At 36.0% G+C, this 17,626-nt stretch overlaps 1 protein-coding gene across 1 annotated transcript in view; it reads right to left on the bottom strand.

Moving 5' to 3' along the window:
* The window catches only part of LOC106714294 (1-phosphatidylinositol 4,5-bisphosphate phosphodiesterase epsilon-1), a 73,478-nt gene extending 58,977 nt beyond the window's left edge, over nt 1-14,501 (bottom strand). Inside the window, 2 exon segments of the mRNA XM_045684942.1 lie at nt 9,888-9,988; nt 14,438-14,501. Of these exon segments, the coding sequence (XP_045540898.1) occupies nt 9,888-9,988; nt 14,438-14,501 (165 nt within the window).
* Nucleotides 14,502-17,626: the final 3,125 nt, after the last annotated feature.

Below are 17,626 nucleotides of genomic sequence, written 5' to 3'. Positions count from 1 at the left end.
ATATTGTGACAGAGTAAAATTTGATATTACTTACTAGCTTTTACCCGCGACTTCGTCCGCGCGGAATAAAAAAAATGCTCATAAGATAAAAAGTTCCTATGTCCGTCTCCTAGTTCTAAGCTATCTCCCCATCAATTTTCAGCTAAATCAGTTTGACCGATCTTGAGTTATAAACAGTGTAACTAACACGACTTTCTTTTATATATATAGATATATAGATTAGGTATCTGTCATGTATCGTCAATTTATAAATTTTAAACTTTATAATAATAAGAAGAAAAATGTTGGGTTGTCCGATAAGTTCGTGCCCATTTTTAAGGGAAGTTTTAAAGGCCCTTAAGTTTTGGAATACGTCTTTTAAATTATATTTGTTCGATTTTATTGCAAAACGTCTTATGTATTTCGGCAAAAATTAAGTGAATCAGTTTTTATAAAACTGATAGAAAAGAACGAATCGTGTCCTATCATTTGTCAAAATATGGCTGAAGTTATCCTCTTTTAGTATGTACTAGCTTTTACCCGCGACTCCGTCCGCGCGGAATAAAAAATAGAAAACGGGGTAAAAATTATCCTATGTCCGTTTCCTCGTTCTAAGCTACCTGCCCACCAATTTTCAGTCAAATCGATTCAGCCGTTCTTGAGTTATAAATAGTGTAACTAACACGACTTTCTTTTATATATATAGATGTGTTATCTAAACATGTCATATGTTTTCAATAATTGTAATATATTCGGGTCTATTCTAAGCTACCTATTAAAAATCGGAACGAACTTATTAGACAACCTATTATGTTGATACAAAGCGTCAAATGAATTTAACAGAAGTAGTATATTTCAAAGTGTATCTTAAGTGAATAGAGATAGAGTTCAATTTTGTCTAATGTTACGATATTTTTGCATACTTTCGATGCTTCGTTACTATTGACGCTCTGTCTGTTACTATAATTATGGGCACTTTGAATGTACTCATATATATGACGATGTGAACGCTTCGATCTTTTTGAGCAGAGTGGATGCTTCAATTAATTTGATGACTTTGGTTGTACTTATATAATTGATCACTTTAGGTGTTCCTATATATTTGGATATCTTGACTGCCACTATATTTATGAAGCTGACTGTACAACGTACTAAATTATTTGCAAAACTAACTAATTAGGGTGACGCAGTGTCCCAAAATGGGCCTTGGCTTCTGACAACAAAAGTCTCCACTTTCTCCAAAGTCTAAATGAGATATAGTAGAATTTCTGTTTACATTACATCTCCTCCCCTTTCCAAGTAACAATACACACAAGGCACAAACTTAGTAAAATAGTGTGGCAATAGAAAGCAAGCTCAATGAAGTTAAACTGTCCGTGTGGTGGTTTTCATCTGGCCCCTTTACAAAAAAAAAACTTGAGAGGTGTGTTGGGACACCCGGATGGAACGAAGTTCCTTTCGATTAATTAGTGAAGGAACCAATGTTTATTCTATGAATAAAAAACTTAAGTCTTCACAAGAAGTTGCCATGGTGAAGTAGCGTTCATTCGTCGTTAACTTACTATAGCAAAAAGTGTCGTGACAACTTTTCGTAAGAATTTTTTCCGTCTAGCCCCCTTTCACAACGCGCGATAAGGAACTTCGTTCCAATAACCTATCAAACCACAATTTTCCCGAAATCGTATAACACTGCCTGTGTTTTCTGACCCTAGGTGGACCCCTGGAGTCAGAGAAGACGCATTGGGCAACCACCACTCAGGAATTACTAATTTAGGTATCTACATACGATAATGTACTCATACATACATCTACCAGTTAGATTCATTCGCAACACGGACAATATGCAAATTGGAAGGTTTATTATTCTGAATGTAGCACCAGATGTGCGTGTCAAATTGCTAACAGGCGAAAATAGGGGGATTTCACAATAACATTGATAAAAAAAAACAAATAAACCCGATTGACTTAAATCCTATATTGCGGGAAAGATTACAAAATCTATTATTGACTAGTTGTCGCCCTCGACTCCGTCCGCGCGGAATTAAAAAAAACTTTATAAGTAGCCTATGTATTCTACCAGACTATGTTCTACATCAGTGCCATATTTCATTAAGATCAATTGAGTCGTTCCGGAGATATCTTCAAACAAACATCCATCTAAACATTCGCATTTGTAATACTACTAATATTAAAAATGTTATATTGGATTAAAAGACTAATGCATCATTAGACGGGATAACACGAACCAAACTATGTACAATTTTCCTAACATTCCTAAAGTGTGTACACACCCTTATAATAGCTACATGCTTTAAAAGAGTACGGTTGTCATAAATATCTGACCCTTAAACATTTGTATAGCTGCATCTCTTTCACACTCACACGCCAGACAGAGATGAATACTTAGAAAAAGCTTTTTGGAATCCCAATAATTTCTTCCAAATGTTTTTCCTCTGTTATAAATTTAAAGGAAAAGCTCTTTTATGTAATGCCTGTCTAATAAGTTAGTTGGTACTTATTTTTCAAACTAGCATTTGCTTGTGACTTCGTCTGCGAATTAGAAATAAATATAGCCTATGTCACCCGGGGATTATGTAGCTTTCCAATACAGAAAGAATTTTTCAAATCGGTTGAGTAGTTTCGCAGCTCAATCCAAACAAACAAACAATCAAATCTGGGGAATTTACCTCTTTGTTCTATATATATGGATAATCTAATATATAAAATTCTCGTGTCACAGTTTTCGTCACCGTACTGCTCCGAAACGGCTTGATCGATTCTCATGAAGTTTTCTGAGCATATTCAGTAGGTCTGAGAATCGGCCAACATCTATTTTTCATTTTTTTTTATTTTTTTTTTTTAACTGCGCGCGGACGGAGTCGCGGGCGACAGCTAGTCTACATCTATATATATCTATATATATATAAAAGAAAGTTGTGTTAGTTACACCATTTATAACTCAAGAACGGCTGAATCGATTTGACTGAAAATTGGTGGGCGGGTAGCTTAAAACCAGGAAACGGACATAGGATAATTTTTACCCCGTTTTCTATTTTTTTTTATTCCGCGCGAACGGAGTCGCGGGGAAAAGCTAGTTTAGTATAAATTTCACAATCACCGAATATAAGTTGTGAAATGTAATTAGGATTTTTTACCAGTTCCTTTATCTGTTAATTATCCAGCACTTTACTTGAACATTGTAAAACCGGCCCTTAATTTAGGAAGAAATATGAAAAAAAGACAGTGGAATTAATGTAATATCTGTTATTTAATTTTTAAGGAAACACTGCCTCACTCATAATCATTAATGAAGATCCTAAGTGTAGATTACATCAGTTCAACCATTATGGACTTACGTGTTCATTAGTTTACACGTAAGCCATTATGGACTTACGTTTTAATTATTAAACAAGTAAGTTCATAATGGCTGAACTATAACTGTAACGTATTATATAATTTTTTCATTTATAAAGTTCAAAGTACGCTTGATACGTCAATATAAAACGATATTTCTAACTTCAATCATTCGATACGGTGTCTAGGTCAGGGCTATTGATTTTGCCCAACTCCAAACCTATATTTAGGTACTATCAGGGTTTCTTTCTGTATTCTCATTTAAAAGCAAGTCGTTTGAACGTTTCGAAATGCAGCTTTTAAATGTGTCAGTATGAAAAAAAGGTCAGTCAAAAGAGTTTTTACTGTTATCCCATTTATCGTTTGTCTTGCGCGCAAACTTTGACACTAGTGACACCGAGCGATAGCAAGAAATGCAAATGTACTACTACTGTTACGTTGGTATTCGCCTTCATTCGGCAAACTTTGGCCAACATGTATACCGAGCTTTCAGCCATCGTGAGAGCTTTTGCTAATTGGGGATGTCTTAAATTATAAAAGGCCTCGAACCCTTATCAAGAATGATAAGAGTACGCGTGAACAAATTTGTAATTATCTTCTTTTAAAAAGTCTATTAGACACTAAATTTTAAAGTATAAAGAAAGTTTTCAGTACGGCCCCAACTTTATACCTTTTTTTGCTTAAAATGAAAGTTAATTTCTTTTATAATTATTTACAATTACCATTTTTGAAATACGCCATTTCTTTATTAAGTTTAAATATCAAAATGGACTTCACTATGAGATATTAAAAGACGGGGACAATTACAAAGTAATTATTTTTGAGATGGAAATCTTTTATTAAGAAATAAAATAAAATGTATTTAGACTAAACAAGATTCTCTGTATTTTAAATTATATTATACAATCATGAAGATTACTAATTTACAACAGTAAAAATGAGAAAGATGTCTGTATGTTTGTGACGGATAAACTGAAAAACTACTGCACCGATTTCAATAATTCTTTAACTGTAAGAATGCTACATTATCACTGAATAACATAGACTATATATCATATTCAGAGACAAACCTTTTTTTTATATCATAAGGTGGCAAACGAGCAAACGGCCACCTGGATTAGCCGCAGTTGCGAGGCGACCGTTGCCCATAGACATCCGCAAATGTAGATGCGTTGCCTACCTTTAATTAACGGAGAAGGGGACGCACAGAAAGAGGATTTTTCTCCTTCCTATGCGTCCCCTCTTCCCTCAAATCCACTTCCCCTTCCCTCCTTTCCTATCAAGAAAAGGATGGAAAGGGAAAGAGGACTAAAAATAGGCCTCCGAGTGAGTATGGTACATACTCATCAGAATGTACTTGGAATTACTTCCAATTCGCGCCTGTCTTCTGTGTGGTCGTGGTATTGCACAGGTCGACCAGGCCAATTCGTTCACCCAACAAATATTGTTGTTGCGGGATCTACCACTGTGTGATTCTTTTATTAGACGGTCACAAATAAATACATAAACGAAAAACTCTTTTATCAATACAACAATAATACAAAATAAATAATATATTTACCATGAAAATATCCTGACGAAATACTTGTAATAAAATATCTTTGTATTTTTTTACCCGATGGACAAATAGGGTAATGTTTTTTATGTATGTAAATTCAATTGTGACGGTGTAGAGACAAAAGGACTGAACTGATTTTGATGAGTGCTGTCTCATTAGATTCGTCTTCTTCCCTTGAGTGTTATAAGGTATACTAGCTGTCGCCCGCGACTCCGTCCGCGCGCAGTTAAAAAAAAAAATAATGAAAAATACTTGTTGGCCGAATCTCAGACCTACTGAATATGCTCACAAAATTTCATGAGAATCGGTCAAGCCATTTCGGAGGAGTACGGTGACGAAAACTGTGACACGAGAATTTTATATGTTGGACTAGCTGTCGCCCACGACGCCGTCCGCGCGCAGTTAAAAAAAAAATGAAAAATAGATGTTGGCCGATTCTCAGACCTACTAAATATGCTCACAAAATTTCATAAGAATCGGTCAAGCCGTTTCGGAGGAGTACGGTGACGAAAACTGTGACACGAGAATTTTATATATTAGGTCCTTACATATGAAATTGGCGTTTTTCGTACTGGTCACTTTAATCATAAATTTCTCCTCTTTGGTAAGGAATTCCAAATTCAAATTTGTACAGCTATAGACTCATGTATTTGTGGTTCGATGACCGTCATTCATTTGTTTTTTTTCTTTTGCTTTTTTCTGTTTGCGTCACTCATTTTACAAAATGGAAAACTTAAAATATCGCATTATTTACGAGTACGAGTTCCGCCGTGGCACTAGTGCTGCGGAAACGACTCGAAGGGTGAATGATGTGTATGGCGGTCGTGTTGTAAAAGAAAACACAGTTCGTTTTTGGTTCCAACGTTTTCGTTCTGGAAATTTCGATCTGCAGAACAAGCCCCGTGGACGGCCTGAGACTCAAGTTGATAATGAAGAGTTGAAGGCTATTGTGGAAGCGGATCCATCGCAAACCACGTCCGAGTTAGCTGCAGGCTGCGATGTTAGTGATAAAACTGTTTTAATTCACTTGAAGCAAATTGGGAAGATTAAAAAGCTTGAAAGGTGGGTACCTCACGAATTGACTGAAGCAAACCGTCAAACGCGCGTCGACTGTTGCGTTACATTACTAAACCGGCACAATAATGAAGGTATTTTAAACCGAATCATTACCTGTGATGAAAAATGGGTTCTTGACGATAATCGGAAGCGCTCAGCGCAATGGTTGGATCCTGACCAGCCAGCCAAATCCTGCCCCAAGCGAAAATTAACCCCAAAAAAGTTACTTGTAAGCGTTTGGTGGACTAGTGCCGGTATTGTTCATTACAGTTTTCTCAAATCTGGCCAGACTATTACGGCTGATGTCTATTGTCAGCAATTGCAAACCATGATGGAAAAGCTAGCGGCTAAACAACCTAGGCTGGTCAATCGCTCCACGCCACTGCTGCTTCACGACAACGCTAGACCACACACTGCGCAACAGACGGCTACTAAATTAGAAGAGCTTCAATTGGAAAGTCTAAGACATCCTCCGTACTCCCCGGACCTTGCTCCAACAGATTACCATTTTTTTCGAAATTTGGATAACTTCTTGCAAGGGAAAAAATTCAACTCCGATGGGGCAGTCCAAATCGCCTTCAAAGATTTTATTGATTCCCGTCCGACTGGTTTTTTCAGTAAAGGGATCAATGAACTACCTATGAGATGGCAAAAGTGCATAGAAAATAATGGTTCATACTTTGATTAATTAAATATATTATATTAAAAAATATTCGACTTTTTGTTCCTCCCATACAAAACGCCAATTTCATATGTAAGGACCTAATATTAGATATACGAGTATATGCACGAAACACATATAGTGGACGTAAGAAAGGAATTTCTAAATAAAGTAAAAAGAGGAATATCGTTCGCCATAACTTTTTAATATGTACATTTAAAAATAAGAATGTTTTTAAAATAACCTCCCAGTTTATTTTGTTTCAATTAAGAATTATAAAATCTTTGTTTTAAAATGTATCCGATAGATGGTGCTGTCATCCATTAGGACTTGAAATCAACCACTACAGATTCCAATTTATAAATTAAGGGTAAATCTTACTAATATTATAAATGCGAATGTTTAGATGGATGTTTGTTTGAATGTATCTCCGGAACGGCTGAACAGATCTTGATGAAATTTGTCACAGATGTAGAACATAATCTGGAATTACACATAGGATAGTAATTAAGTTTTTTAATGGTACGAACGGAGTCGCGGGCGACAGCTAGTTCTTTATATACTTATAATGATTTCCTATAATACATAAACGAATACAATATAAAGGAGATAGAATATGAAGAATTCCTTTGACACTATTCCAATAACAAAACAATGGATTTTGGGACACCAATATCAAATTACGTAACAAAACATAAGGCTAGTCACACATTAGACTGGTGACAATTTACATGATCAAGATTTTTTCTTGACTAGTAAACTACATTAGATTCAATATAAATATTAACGAATTAAATTATAACCTACAATATCTTTTGATGGAGAAACTTCTTATTAACGGATTTTTTTTAATCTGTTCCGTAGTTTGAATTTATTAAACTAGTGGTTGCCAGCGAATTCGTCAGCGTAGAATTTAAAAAAGTAACCTATAATATGCCTGCATGTATCAGCTATCTTCCCGTCAATGTCCCTTTAAAATCGATCCAGCCATTTCGGAACGGCATGATTACCCGTAACAAACGCGGTCTTGCGGACAGACATGCAGACAGACAAAAATTAAAAAAATTGCTTTCTCGTCATCAGCAACGCAAATAGGTAAAGTGTAGGAAATATGTATTTTTCTCGATGTTACGTACAGAAACTCCAATCACCATGTTTTTTTAATCGCGTATGAAGTCGCAACCAGAAGCTATATGGATTAGTTTCCGAATTATTTTGTGTATATGTAAGCACCCTTCAAAGTCTGTTTTAAGTCATACTAGCTTTTACCCGCGACTCCGTCCGCGCGGAATAAAAAATAGAAAACGGGGTAAAAGTTATCCTATGTCCGTTTCCTGGTTCTAAGCTACCTGCCCACCAATTTTCAGTCAAATCGATTCAGCCGTTTTTGAGTTATAAATAGTGTAACTAACACGACTTTCTTTTATATACATAGATAGATAGATGTAAATGAGTTTCACACAAATGTGTCGCTGGTTTTATAAATTCGACTTTTACTTAAATAGAAATACTATAGAGGTTTCAGTAATGCTTTATTTTGATATATGAATTGAATATTTTGTTCAATATATTTGTAATTGTTTTTTTATAAGAGAAGGGGGCAAACGAGCAGCGGGAACACCAAGGTATTCATCGACGCCCATGGACATCTGCAATACCAGAGGAATCGCAGATGCGTTGCCGGCTTTTGATATGGTGAAACGCTCGCTTCTTGATGATTGGTTCTATGAGATTGTGGTTTGATGTCCTTTCATTTTTACCCGATTGATTCAGAACTCTTCCAGAACTTAGGGTAGGCTCCGAGCCTATCTGGAGACTTATAATACTGATGGCGACTCAATACTCTCATTGTAACGGCGAGTCTCAGAGACCCACGGAAAGAAAAAAAACTTGAGAGGTGTCAAGGGACACCCGGATGGAAAGAAGTTCCTTTCGATTAATTAGTGAAGGAACCAATGTTTATTCTATGAATAAAAAACTTAAGTCTTCACAAGAAGTATATTTTATTTCTATGAATTTTCGTTATATATTGTCACGTCGTTGCCATGGTGAAGTAGCGCTCATTCGTCGTTAACATACTTACTATAGCAAAAAGTGTCGTGACAACTTTTCGTAATAATTTTTTCCGTCTAGCCCCCTTTCACAACGCGCGATAAGGAACTTCGTTCCAATATGAAATCCGAATCGATCACTTCGTGGAAACATGTCTTCAATTTCACTTGACATCTAACAATAAGTATTACATCCCTTATAAAAGACTCTTGTGTTAACGAACAATACGTTCCTCCACAATGAGAATTAATCTAGACTGTCGGGAAGACCTGCGCATATAGGTCAAAGGTAACATGAATAAAAAATCTATTGATTTATAGACTATCGTTTTAATTTTATTAAAGTTATACTTTTTTAACGTGACGTAATATTTTCAATGTGTCAAATTCACTGTGGGGTCCAGCATGAATATTTGTGGTAATTGCTTTCGTATTTCATTGTCAATTCATTGTCAAAATAAGAGAGTTTTTTTTGGTATGCTTTACACCCGATAGAGGCGCTGCTCACATTTGTATTGGCCCACTGATCTCTATTGATAGAGTAGCTGTCGCCTGCGACTTCGTCCGCGCGCAGTTATAAAAAAAAAACTAAATGGGGGGGGTTTATGAAAAATAGATGTTGGCCGATTCTCAGACCTACTGAATATTCTCACAAAATTTCATGAGAATCGGTCAAGCCGTTTCGGAGGAGTTCAAGTTCGAACCCCGTGACACGAGAATTTTATATAATAGACTAGCTGTCGCCCGCGACTCCGTCCGCGTGCAGTTAAAAAAAACTTAATAGCGGTAGGAAAAATAGATCTTAGCCGATTCTCAGACCTACTCAATATGCTCACAAAATTTCATGAGAATCGGTCGAGCCGTTTCGGAGGAGTGCAAGTTCGAACCCCGTTACACGAGAATTTTATATAATAGACTAGCTGTCGCCCGCGACTCCGTCCGCGCGTAGTAAAAAAAAACTTAATTGGGGTGTGAAAAATAGATGTTAGCCGATTCTCAGACCTACTCTTTTGCGTTAGTCCATCTTAGTTCCATTCTGGCCTGAATTCTTTAGATTTTTATGAACTTTCAACATCTTTCTGTCCTGATCCCAATTTATGTAAGGCGCACCCGGGATTCATTCACTAGGTCTATTTATCGTTCATTCCAGTCGTCACTCATTTGTGAATCCTGTTATCTTTCCCACAATCCCTTTCTTCCTAGGTGTAACTAAGGTTTAAGAGCTTACCTGATAAAATAATTTATATTCAGTATCAGTAAGCCGTAGAGCGACTTCTTCAGGAAAGTGGAGAAGAGATCTTAGCGCTGCGAGTTCCTCATAGCTGCCATCTTCACCAGCTAGCGAGCCTGGAAGACATTTTTTTATATAAAAACTAATAAAACATCACACTAGTAACTATATATAAATAAAATTGGTGTCTTTTTATATCACAAGGTGGTAAACGAGCAAACGGCCACCTGGATTCGCCGCAATAGCCAGGCAACCGTTGCCCATAGACATCCGCATATGCAGAAGCGTTGCCTACCTTTAATCAACGGAGAAAGGGACGCACAGAAATAGGATATTTCTTCTTCCTGTGCGTCCCTTCTTCCGCCAAATCCACTTCCCCTTCCCATCCTTTCCTAATAAGAAAAGGGTGGGAAGGGAAAGGGGATTAAAATTAGTCCTCCGACACCACACTCATCAGACTGTACTTGGAATTACTTCCACTTTACGTCAGTCTTCTGTGTGGTCGTGGTATTTCACTGAATGAGGCCCATTTATGCACCCAACAAATATTGTTGTTGCTTGATAAAAAATGTTGTTTAATTTTAAATTCTGCAATATTTTTTTTTATTTCTGTCTGTTGTGTTAGGACAGAAATACTTGAATTCCGTACATATGTTAGTCGAAAGTAACTTTGTTAATTTTTGATAGGAAGGTTCTGGATCAAGTGTGTGGAGGACCACATACTGATTGCATTGGGAGAGAATCCAGCTGGAGACTAACACAGGCTGGTGATTAGGGATTGCAATCCGGAAAAACGGATCCGGTAATCCGGCGGATCCGGCATCATTTAATGGTTACCGGATCCGGTACCAATATACCGGATCCGAAAACCGGATCCGGTGCTAGCAGTTTGTGGGAAAATAATATAGCTGTTGCATGAGTAGGTACTTTAAATGCGTTGTGCGTATATATTTGCAGCTCTATTAGAAGTCGTTTAGCTGATGACACAATTAACAATATTTGTTTTCTACGATCTTATTTTCAAAATCAATATTGATTTTCTTTTAATACTTATATTTTTTTTTCAATTATTACTTAAAATAATTATTTATCGTAAGTTGATTAAACTAAAGAGTTCTAAACTCATTATTGTGATAATTTTTGTCATTCATTCGTTCGACAGATTCATCAAATCATGATGGTATCTGTTATAATCATAAATACCTATAAGACTTGTTTGTTAGCATTCTCAAATACTTTAATAATGATTTTGATCTCATTTCAGTTAATTACGTAAGGTTAATTGTATCTATTAGATATTATAGTTACTTGATAATTAATATTGTTACTTATAAATTGATCTATCTGTGAAAGTGAAATCTAGAAAGACTAAGCTACTCGTTACGTCGTAAAATTATTACTAGTTACCTACACTACTAAATTTTAATTGTTTTCTTGTTGTCTATTTGTCTTAACATTGGTTAAGAAATAAAGTCGATTTTATATATTTGTGATTTATTTTTAATAAACTACCTACATATAAGTGCAGTGACACTTGATTAACTTACTTATTTTGTACTAAAAAGCGAAAATCATCTTGATTTAATCAATCCGGTCGTATCCGGCCGGACTGAAAATGACGCCGGATTGCAATCCCTACTGGTGATGACGACCATTTAAAGATCCCATATAAAAAAAAATAAAAATAAACAAATGAATCATAGTTTCAAGTCAATTTTTTTAATGTTTCTTTTTTTTATGTAAGGGTGTTTGTATAAGTCATATAACTCTCGTAAATATAAAATATGTAGTATTGAATTCTTACTAATATTATAAATGCGAATGTTTCGATCAGTGTTTCCCAAAGTGGGCGATAACGCCCCCTTGGGGCCGTTTGAAACCTAGGAGGGGGCGATAAGAGGCCCAAAAAATGGGGGGCATTGAAATTAAATAGTGATGTGATTGAATTTGATGTGTTGAAATTGTGTGAATTGTGTTGAAAGTGATGAAATTGTGGTTTTTAAGTTTTAGGGCTGAATAAAAATTAGGGGGTTCTGAAATATAATTTATTTTCAAAGGGGGCGGTGAAAGAAATAAGTTTGACAATCACTGGTTTAAATGGATGGATAGATGTTTGTTTGAAGGTATCTCAAGAACGGCGCAACGGATCTTGATGAAATTTGGCACAGACGTAGAAGAACACGTAGGCTACTTATTGCTTTTTAATCCCGCACGGACGGAGTCGCGGGCGACAGTTAGTGTTATATAAATTATTATTTCTATTAACCAACGAAAGTTGTATATATTTACTTTGAGATATCAAATTTCTAACCACAAAAGAAATGCTTCAAGCAAAGTTCTGAGGATTTAAATTTCGTGGTAACAGAGCGAGCATTATGTAAAGGTGCGTTCACACTAAAGTTTTATATTAACGATAGATCGTAAACTTCAATAATTTAAAACCAAAGTATTAAAACTTACGAATTGTAAATATATGAAATTATTTGAAACTTATTTTTTAGACTGTTAATATGATAAAAATAAATATGACATACAATCTTTGTAATCTTACTAATCTTACTAATATTATAAATGCGAATGTTTGGATGGATGGATGTTTGAAGGTATCTTGGGATCGGCTCATCGGATCTTGATGAAATTTGTCACAGATATAAAACATAGTCTGGCAAGGCTCGTCGTTTTTTATTTATTTCGCGCGGACAGCTAATGTTTTATACATTTAAGTAAAATAATCAGTTTTATTTTCTACAACAAAAATACAGGGTAAAAAAAAATCGCTTTAAAAAACATCAGTGTAACCGCAACCTTGATTTCTTCTTAATAGAAAACAATACTCGAAATAGCTTACTGAGTGGGTGTTGTTAAAGTTGAACAGAATTATAATTACTTGAACTAAAAAGACTGTGTAATAAACTAGCTGTCACCCGCGACTTCGTCCTCGAGTAATTACACAAACTAAATTATTAGCCTATGTGATCTTCCTATCCGTAGGTCTGACCAAGTCCAGACAATATTGGGACTCAACATTCCGACCGTCATGAGACAAGCCGCGAACAGATCGATGTGGAAGCAGCTCGTGGACACATCAGTGAAGGCACTTCAAGATGAGCACGACCTTCAGTAATGAAGAGCAGGAAGAAGAAGAAGAAGTGATCTTCTAGACCATATTCTAGTTCTATGCCAAACAGCGAGATCCATGCAGCAGTTCTGGAGATATCTTCTAACCGACATCTATCCATACATCCAAACATTAGCATCTATCTATATCTATCTATATATATAAAAGAAAGTTGTGTTAGTTACACCATTTATAACTCAAGAACGGCTGAATCGATTTGACTGAAAATTGGTGGGCAGGTAGCTTAGAACCAGGAAACGGACATAGGATAATTTTTACCCCGTTTTCTATTTTTTTTTATTCCGCGCGGACGAAGTCGCGGGTAAAAGCTAGTTTATAATATTAGTAAGTTAAGATATTTGAGTACAGAAAAATAATAATTTAAGTACCAGCTGTTGCTGCCAACTTCTTCAGTGAGGAATAAAAAAAAGCCATTATAAGTCTATTAAAAATCTGTCCAGATGTTTCATTACGTAAAATTTTACTTTAGTTATTAATAAAGATAAACCTGTTCACTAAATAAGAAAATTTTAATATTTATATCACAAACATATTTAAATGCGTGTCTTTTTACAAACTATCTTACTAATATTATAATTGTGAATGTTTAGATGGTTGGATGGATGTTTGTTTGAAGGTATCTGCAAAACAGCTCAACAGATCTTGATGAAATTTGGCACAGACGTAGAATATAGTCTGGAAGAACTCATATGTTACTTTTTAAGATTTTTTAATACCGCACGGACGGAGTCGCGGGCGAAATCTAGTATTTAATAAATCGTACTTTTTAATACACTCTCTCTATTTACAAAAAAAACATTACGTGTTTTTTTTCTTACGCAATTTTCTGAAGCAACAGCGTGTAAAATTATTATAACACTAACGGCCGTCCGCGGCTTCGTCAGCACAGAACATAAGCTTTATTTATTACCTCATACATCAAGGGGACAAGGAAAAAATGATCAGATTCAAATTAAATACTACTTGTGGACCTTTTTTCGGGAGGGGATATCTTCGAAAGATACCATATCTTTTTTATATATTAAAAGGTGGCAAACGAGCAAACGGCCACCTGGATTCGCCGCAATAGCGAGGCGACCGTTGCCCATAGACATCCGCAAATGCAGTTGCATTGCCTACCTTTAATTAACGGAGAAGGGGACGCACTGAAAGAGGATATTTCTCCTTCCTATGTGTCCCCTCTTCCTCCAAATACACTTCCAATTCCCATTCATTCCTAATATGAAAAGGGCGAGGACTAAAGAGGACTAAAATTAGGCCTCCGTTGATACGAATGACGCTGATAGCAAGCAATGCAAATGCAATTGTCTATAAGTTGTTATTCGCCTTCATTCGGCAAGCCTTCAGAAGCACTTTCGTGCTTGCGCGACGCAAAGAGTGCCATATTTAACTCTTTGACATTACTAACCTTCAAAATTCTTGTCGTGCTCATTTGAGCCAGCGCTGGGCCCCGGTATAGAGCCGTCTCGCATCTCACAAACACTTCGACCACTTTATAATATAACTACAAAACACTGAACATTCACACATCACTTAATAATTGATAATTCACTAAATTATTTATAATTTATTAGACCTTGAAGTGACACTTAGTAGTACACAGGCGCCCTCTGTTATCATTATTTGTGTTCACTATGTAAAAGTCGATCGAAAATCTGAAACAAAGGAAAAATAAATTATTATTTACATTATAATACATAATAAAATTAGAGAATATATTTAAAACTAGTTGTCGCCCACGACTCCGTAGGAATTAAAAAAAAATTAAGTAGCTTATGCGTTCTTCTAGATATTTTGTACATCAGTGCCAAAATTCATCAAGATCCGTTTAGCCGTTCCGGAGATATATATAAAAGAAAGTCGTGTTAGTTACACTATTTATAACTCAAGATCGGTCGAACTGATTTAGCTGAAATTTAATGGGGAGGTAGCTTAGAACTAGGAGACGGACATAGGAACTTTTTTATCTTGTGTGCATTTTTTTATTCCGCGCCGACGAAGTCGCGGGTAAAAGCTAGTTTATAATATTAGTAAGATATACATGTATTATTGGTTACATGCGACTTTTTAAGCGCAGAAAAAAGAAGCCTATAGCATTTCCGCGTACATCAGCTACCTTCCCGTCAAACTTCCATCAAAATCGGTGCAATCGTTTCGGAGATAACCCGTAACAAATGCGTTTTTGCGGACAGACATTCCGAATGTTTGATGTGTGGGACAACACGAGTCGATATGATACCTACAAAATTTGTATATTAGAGAAATTTTGAAAGTAACTAGCAGTGGTAGATCCTGCAACAACAATATTTGTTGGGTGCACGAATGTGCCGGATCAACTGGTGAAATACCAGGATCAGATAAAAGACAGGCGCCAAGTGGAAGCAATTCCGCGTTTCGTCTAATGAGTGTGCGTGACAGAGGCCTAATTTTCCTCTTCTCCTACCCATCCCTTCTTTATAAGAAAAGGATGGGAATGGGGAGTGGATTAAATAGAGGAGGGGACGCGTCTCCATGTCTGCAAATACGATTGACTATAAGAAGCTATCGCTACGCTATTTCGGCGAATTTAGGTGATCACTGCTCCTTTGCCTCCTTATAATATAAAAAAAAGCAAGCGTCGGTGGCTTAGGGGTTAAGCACTTGACTTGCTATCTGCAGGTCCTGGATTCGAATCCCGCCATGTACCAATGTATTTTTCGAGTTTAGATTTGTATATGTACATTTATCCGATGCTCTTACAGTGAAGGAAAATATCGTGATGCTGCACATATTTGAGAAGAAATTCAAAGATATATATGAAGTCAACCAACCCGCACTGGGCCAGCGTAGTTGACTATGGCCTAGTCACCCCTAACTTAGGGTAGGCTCCGAGCCCCTCAGTGGGGACGTATAGTGAGCTGATGATAAATATAACAAATTATGTATGAGCATGTTAGGAGGAGGGAAGAATCTCATGTGTAGAACTTTAAGTAAGAGTGTGGAGGGATACACCGGTAGAAGTAGGCCTAGGAAGAGATGGATAGATGGATCAAGAAGGGAGTGACGACTGAGATGACGGTAGACAGATCAATAGTTGACCCTACGTGAGTGGGATAAGGACAGGGAGATTTTATTAATTGTAAAGATGTTGTCATCCCTTTTATACTTGCATGTTCTAAGGTTAGTACTTACTAAAGAACGTTCTAGAATTACACGTGAGAAAGCACTAAAAGCGGTTCTTTTTTCTCTATTATTGCGATACGATATTGTTCGCGTTTGAAAGCTTTCCACTTAAATAAAACGTCTTCTACAGATGATTTAGTGATGGGATTGATTGTTTAGTTTTATCGATATATATTTTTTAAAACGTAGAATAAGTATGTTTCTCTGATGAAAGTTTGTTAAACAACTTTGGTGATTGTAACAATTGCTAATAATTTTAAAGTAAAATAATATAAAAATTTAATTTGAGTTTAGAATAAGATATAATAGTCTAAAAAAACAACAAAGGTACCGTCACCGGTCGATACTACACGAGTTAAGCCATTCCTAATTAATATATGATAGCCCTGTTATCAAGTTCTCACTTTAAGGTTTATAAAACATTGTGTGCCGACCCCACGTATATGTGATAAGGCCAAAAAGATGATGATGAGTCCTGTTATCGAGTTATAAAATAACTTTGTGTTCTGTATGTATCGGCCTTAAGAACCAGGTCGAGTTTCTTTACAATATTTAACCGTTATCGATATGTTACATTAACATCACTAGTGTAGTATCGCTTCCCATTCTCTGGGGGGGAGGGCGCTTGATTTACAGATGCCTTAACCCTTTACGACACCTGTTCTTTCATCGTGGTTGTTGGGAGTAAAACATGTTTATGTTTCTAATGAGAACTTAGTATTTGTTTGTTTTTTTTGAAGAGAATTTAAACCACGAAAGTATTTTCTTTTGTTTCCGGTTTATTACATTTTTATACACCTCTTAAAATTTATAATTTTTACAATTCATTGCCTTCAGTTTACATAATGTGTAAAACATCTGATAATGATCGCTAACACGTAAAGCTTAAGAGCTAATCTCGAATAACGATTGTACATTTCGGCGTTACGAACCGGTTTAGGGCGGATAGAACGTGCCGAAACCGGTTCGTACCGGATTAAAACTTTAGGGTTGGCAATTTGTTTGGATCAGTTAAATAAATCGTTTGTATTCAATAGTGCTATTTAGTGTAACGACTACTTTTAAGAGTTAGAGAAAAAACGTGAACGTAACTGTTAGGGAAAATTATATTAGCAAATCTGTACTAAAGAGAGATATTGTTTTATTTGAATAGGCTCTGAAACTAGTGAACCGATTAGAAAAAATATTTCACTGTTGTAAAACTACTCTATCCTCGGGTGACATAGGCTATATTTATTACTAGTTTTTTTATTTTTTTATTTACAATGGCTAGATTTATGTCGTTGAATTTTTTGTGACTGAGTTTGCATTGAAGAGACATTTACACCTTAATGTTCTTGACATGACCATGACCCTATAAGGGACGAGGACCCTTGTGAGCCCTAAACCCTTACGGATCTGGATAGTGTCGTAAAAATGACGTCTATTTAATAAT

This window comes from Papilio machaon, chromosome 28, assembly GCF_912999745.1.
Source record: "Papilio machaon chromosome 28, ilPapMach1.1, whole genome shotgun sequence".
Classification (NCBI taxonomy): domain Eukaryota; kingdom Metazoa; phylum Arthropoda; class Insecta; order Lepidoptera; family Papilionidae; genus Papilio; species Papilio machaon.
Note: the sequence above shows the minus strand (reverse complement) of the source record. Positions and strands in the feature narration are given on the sequence as shown.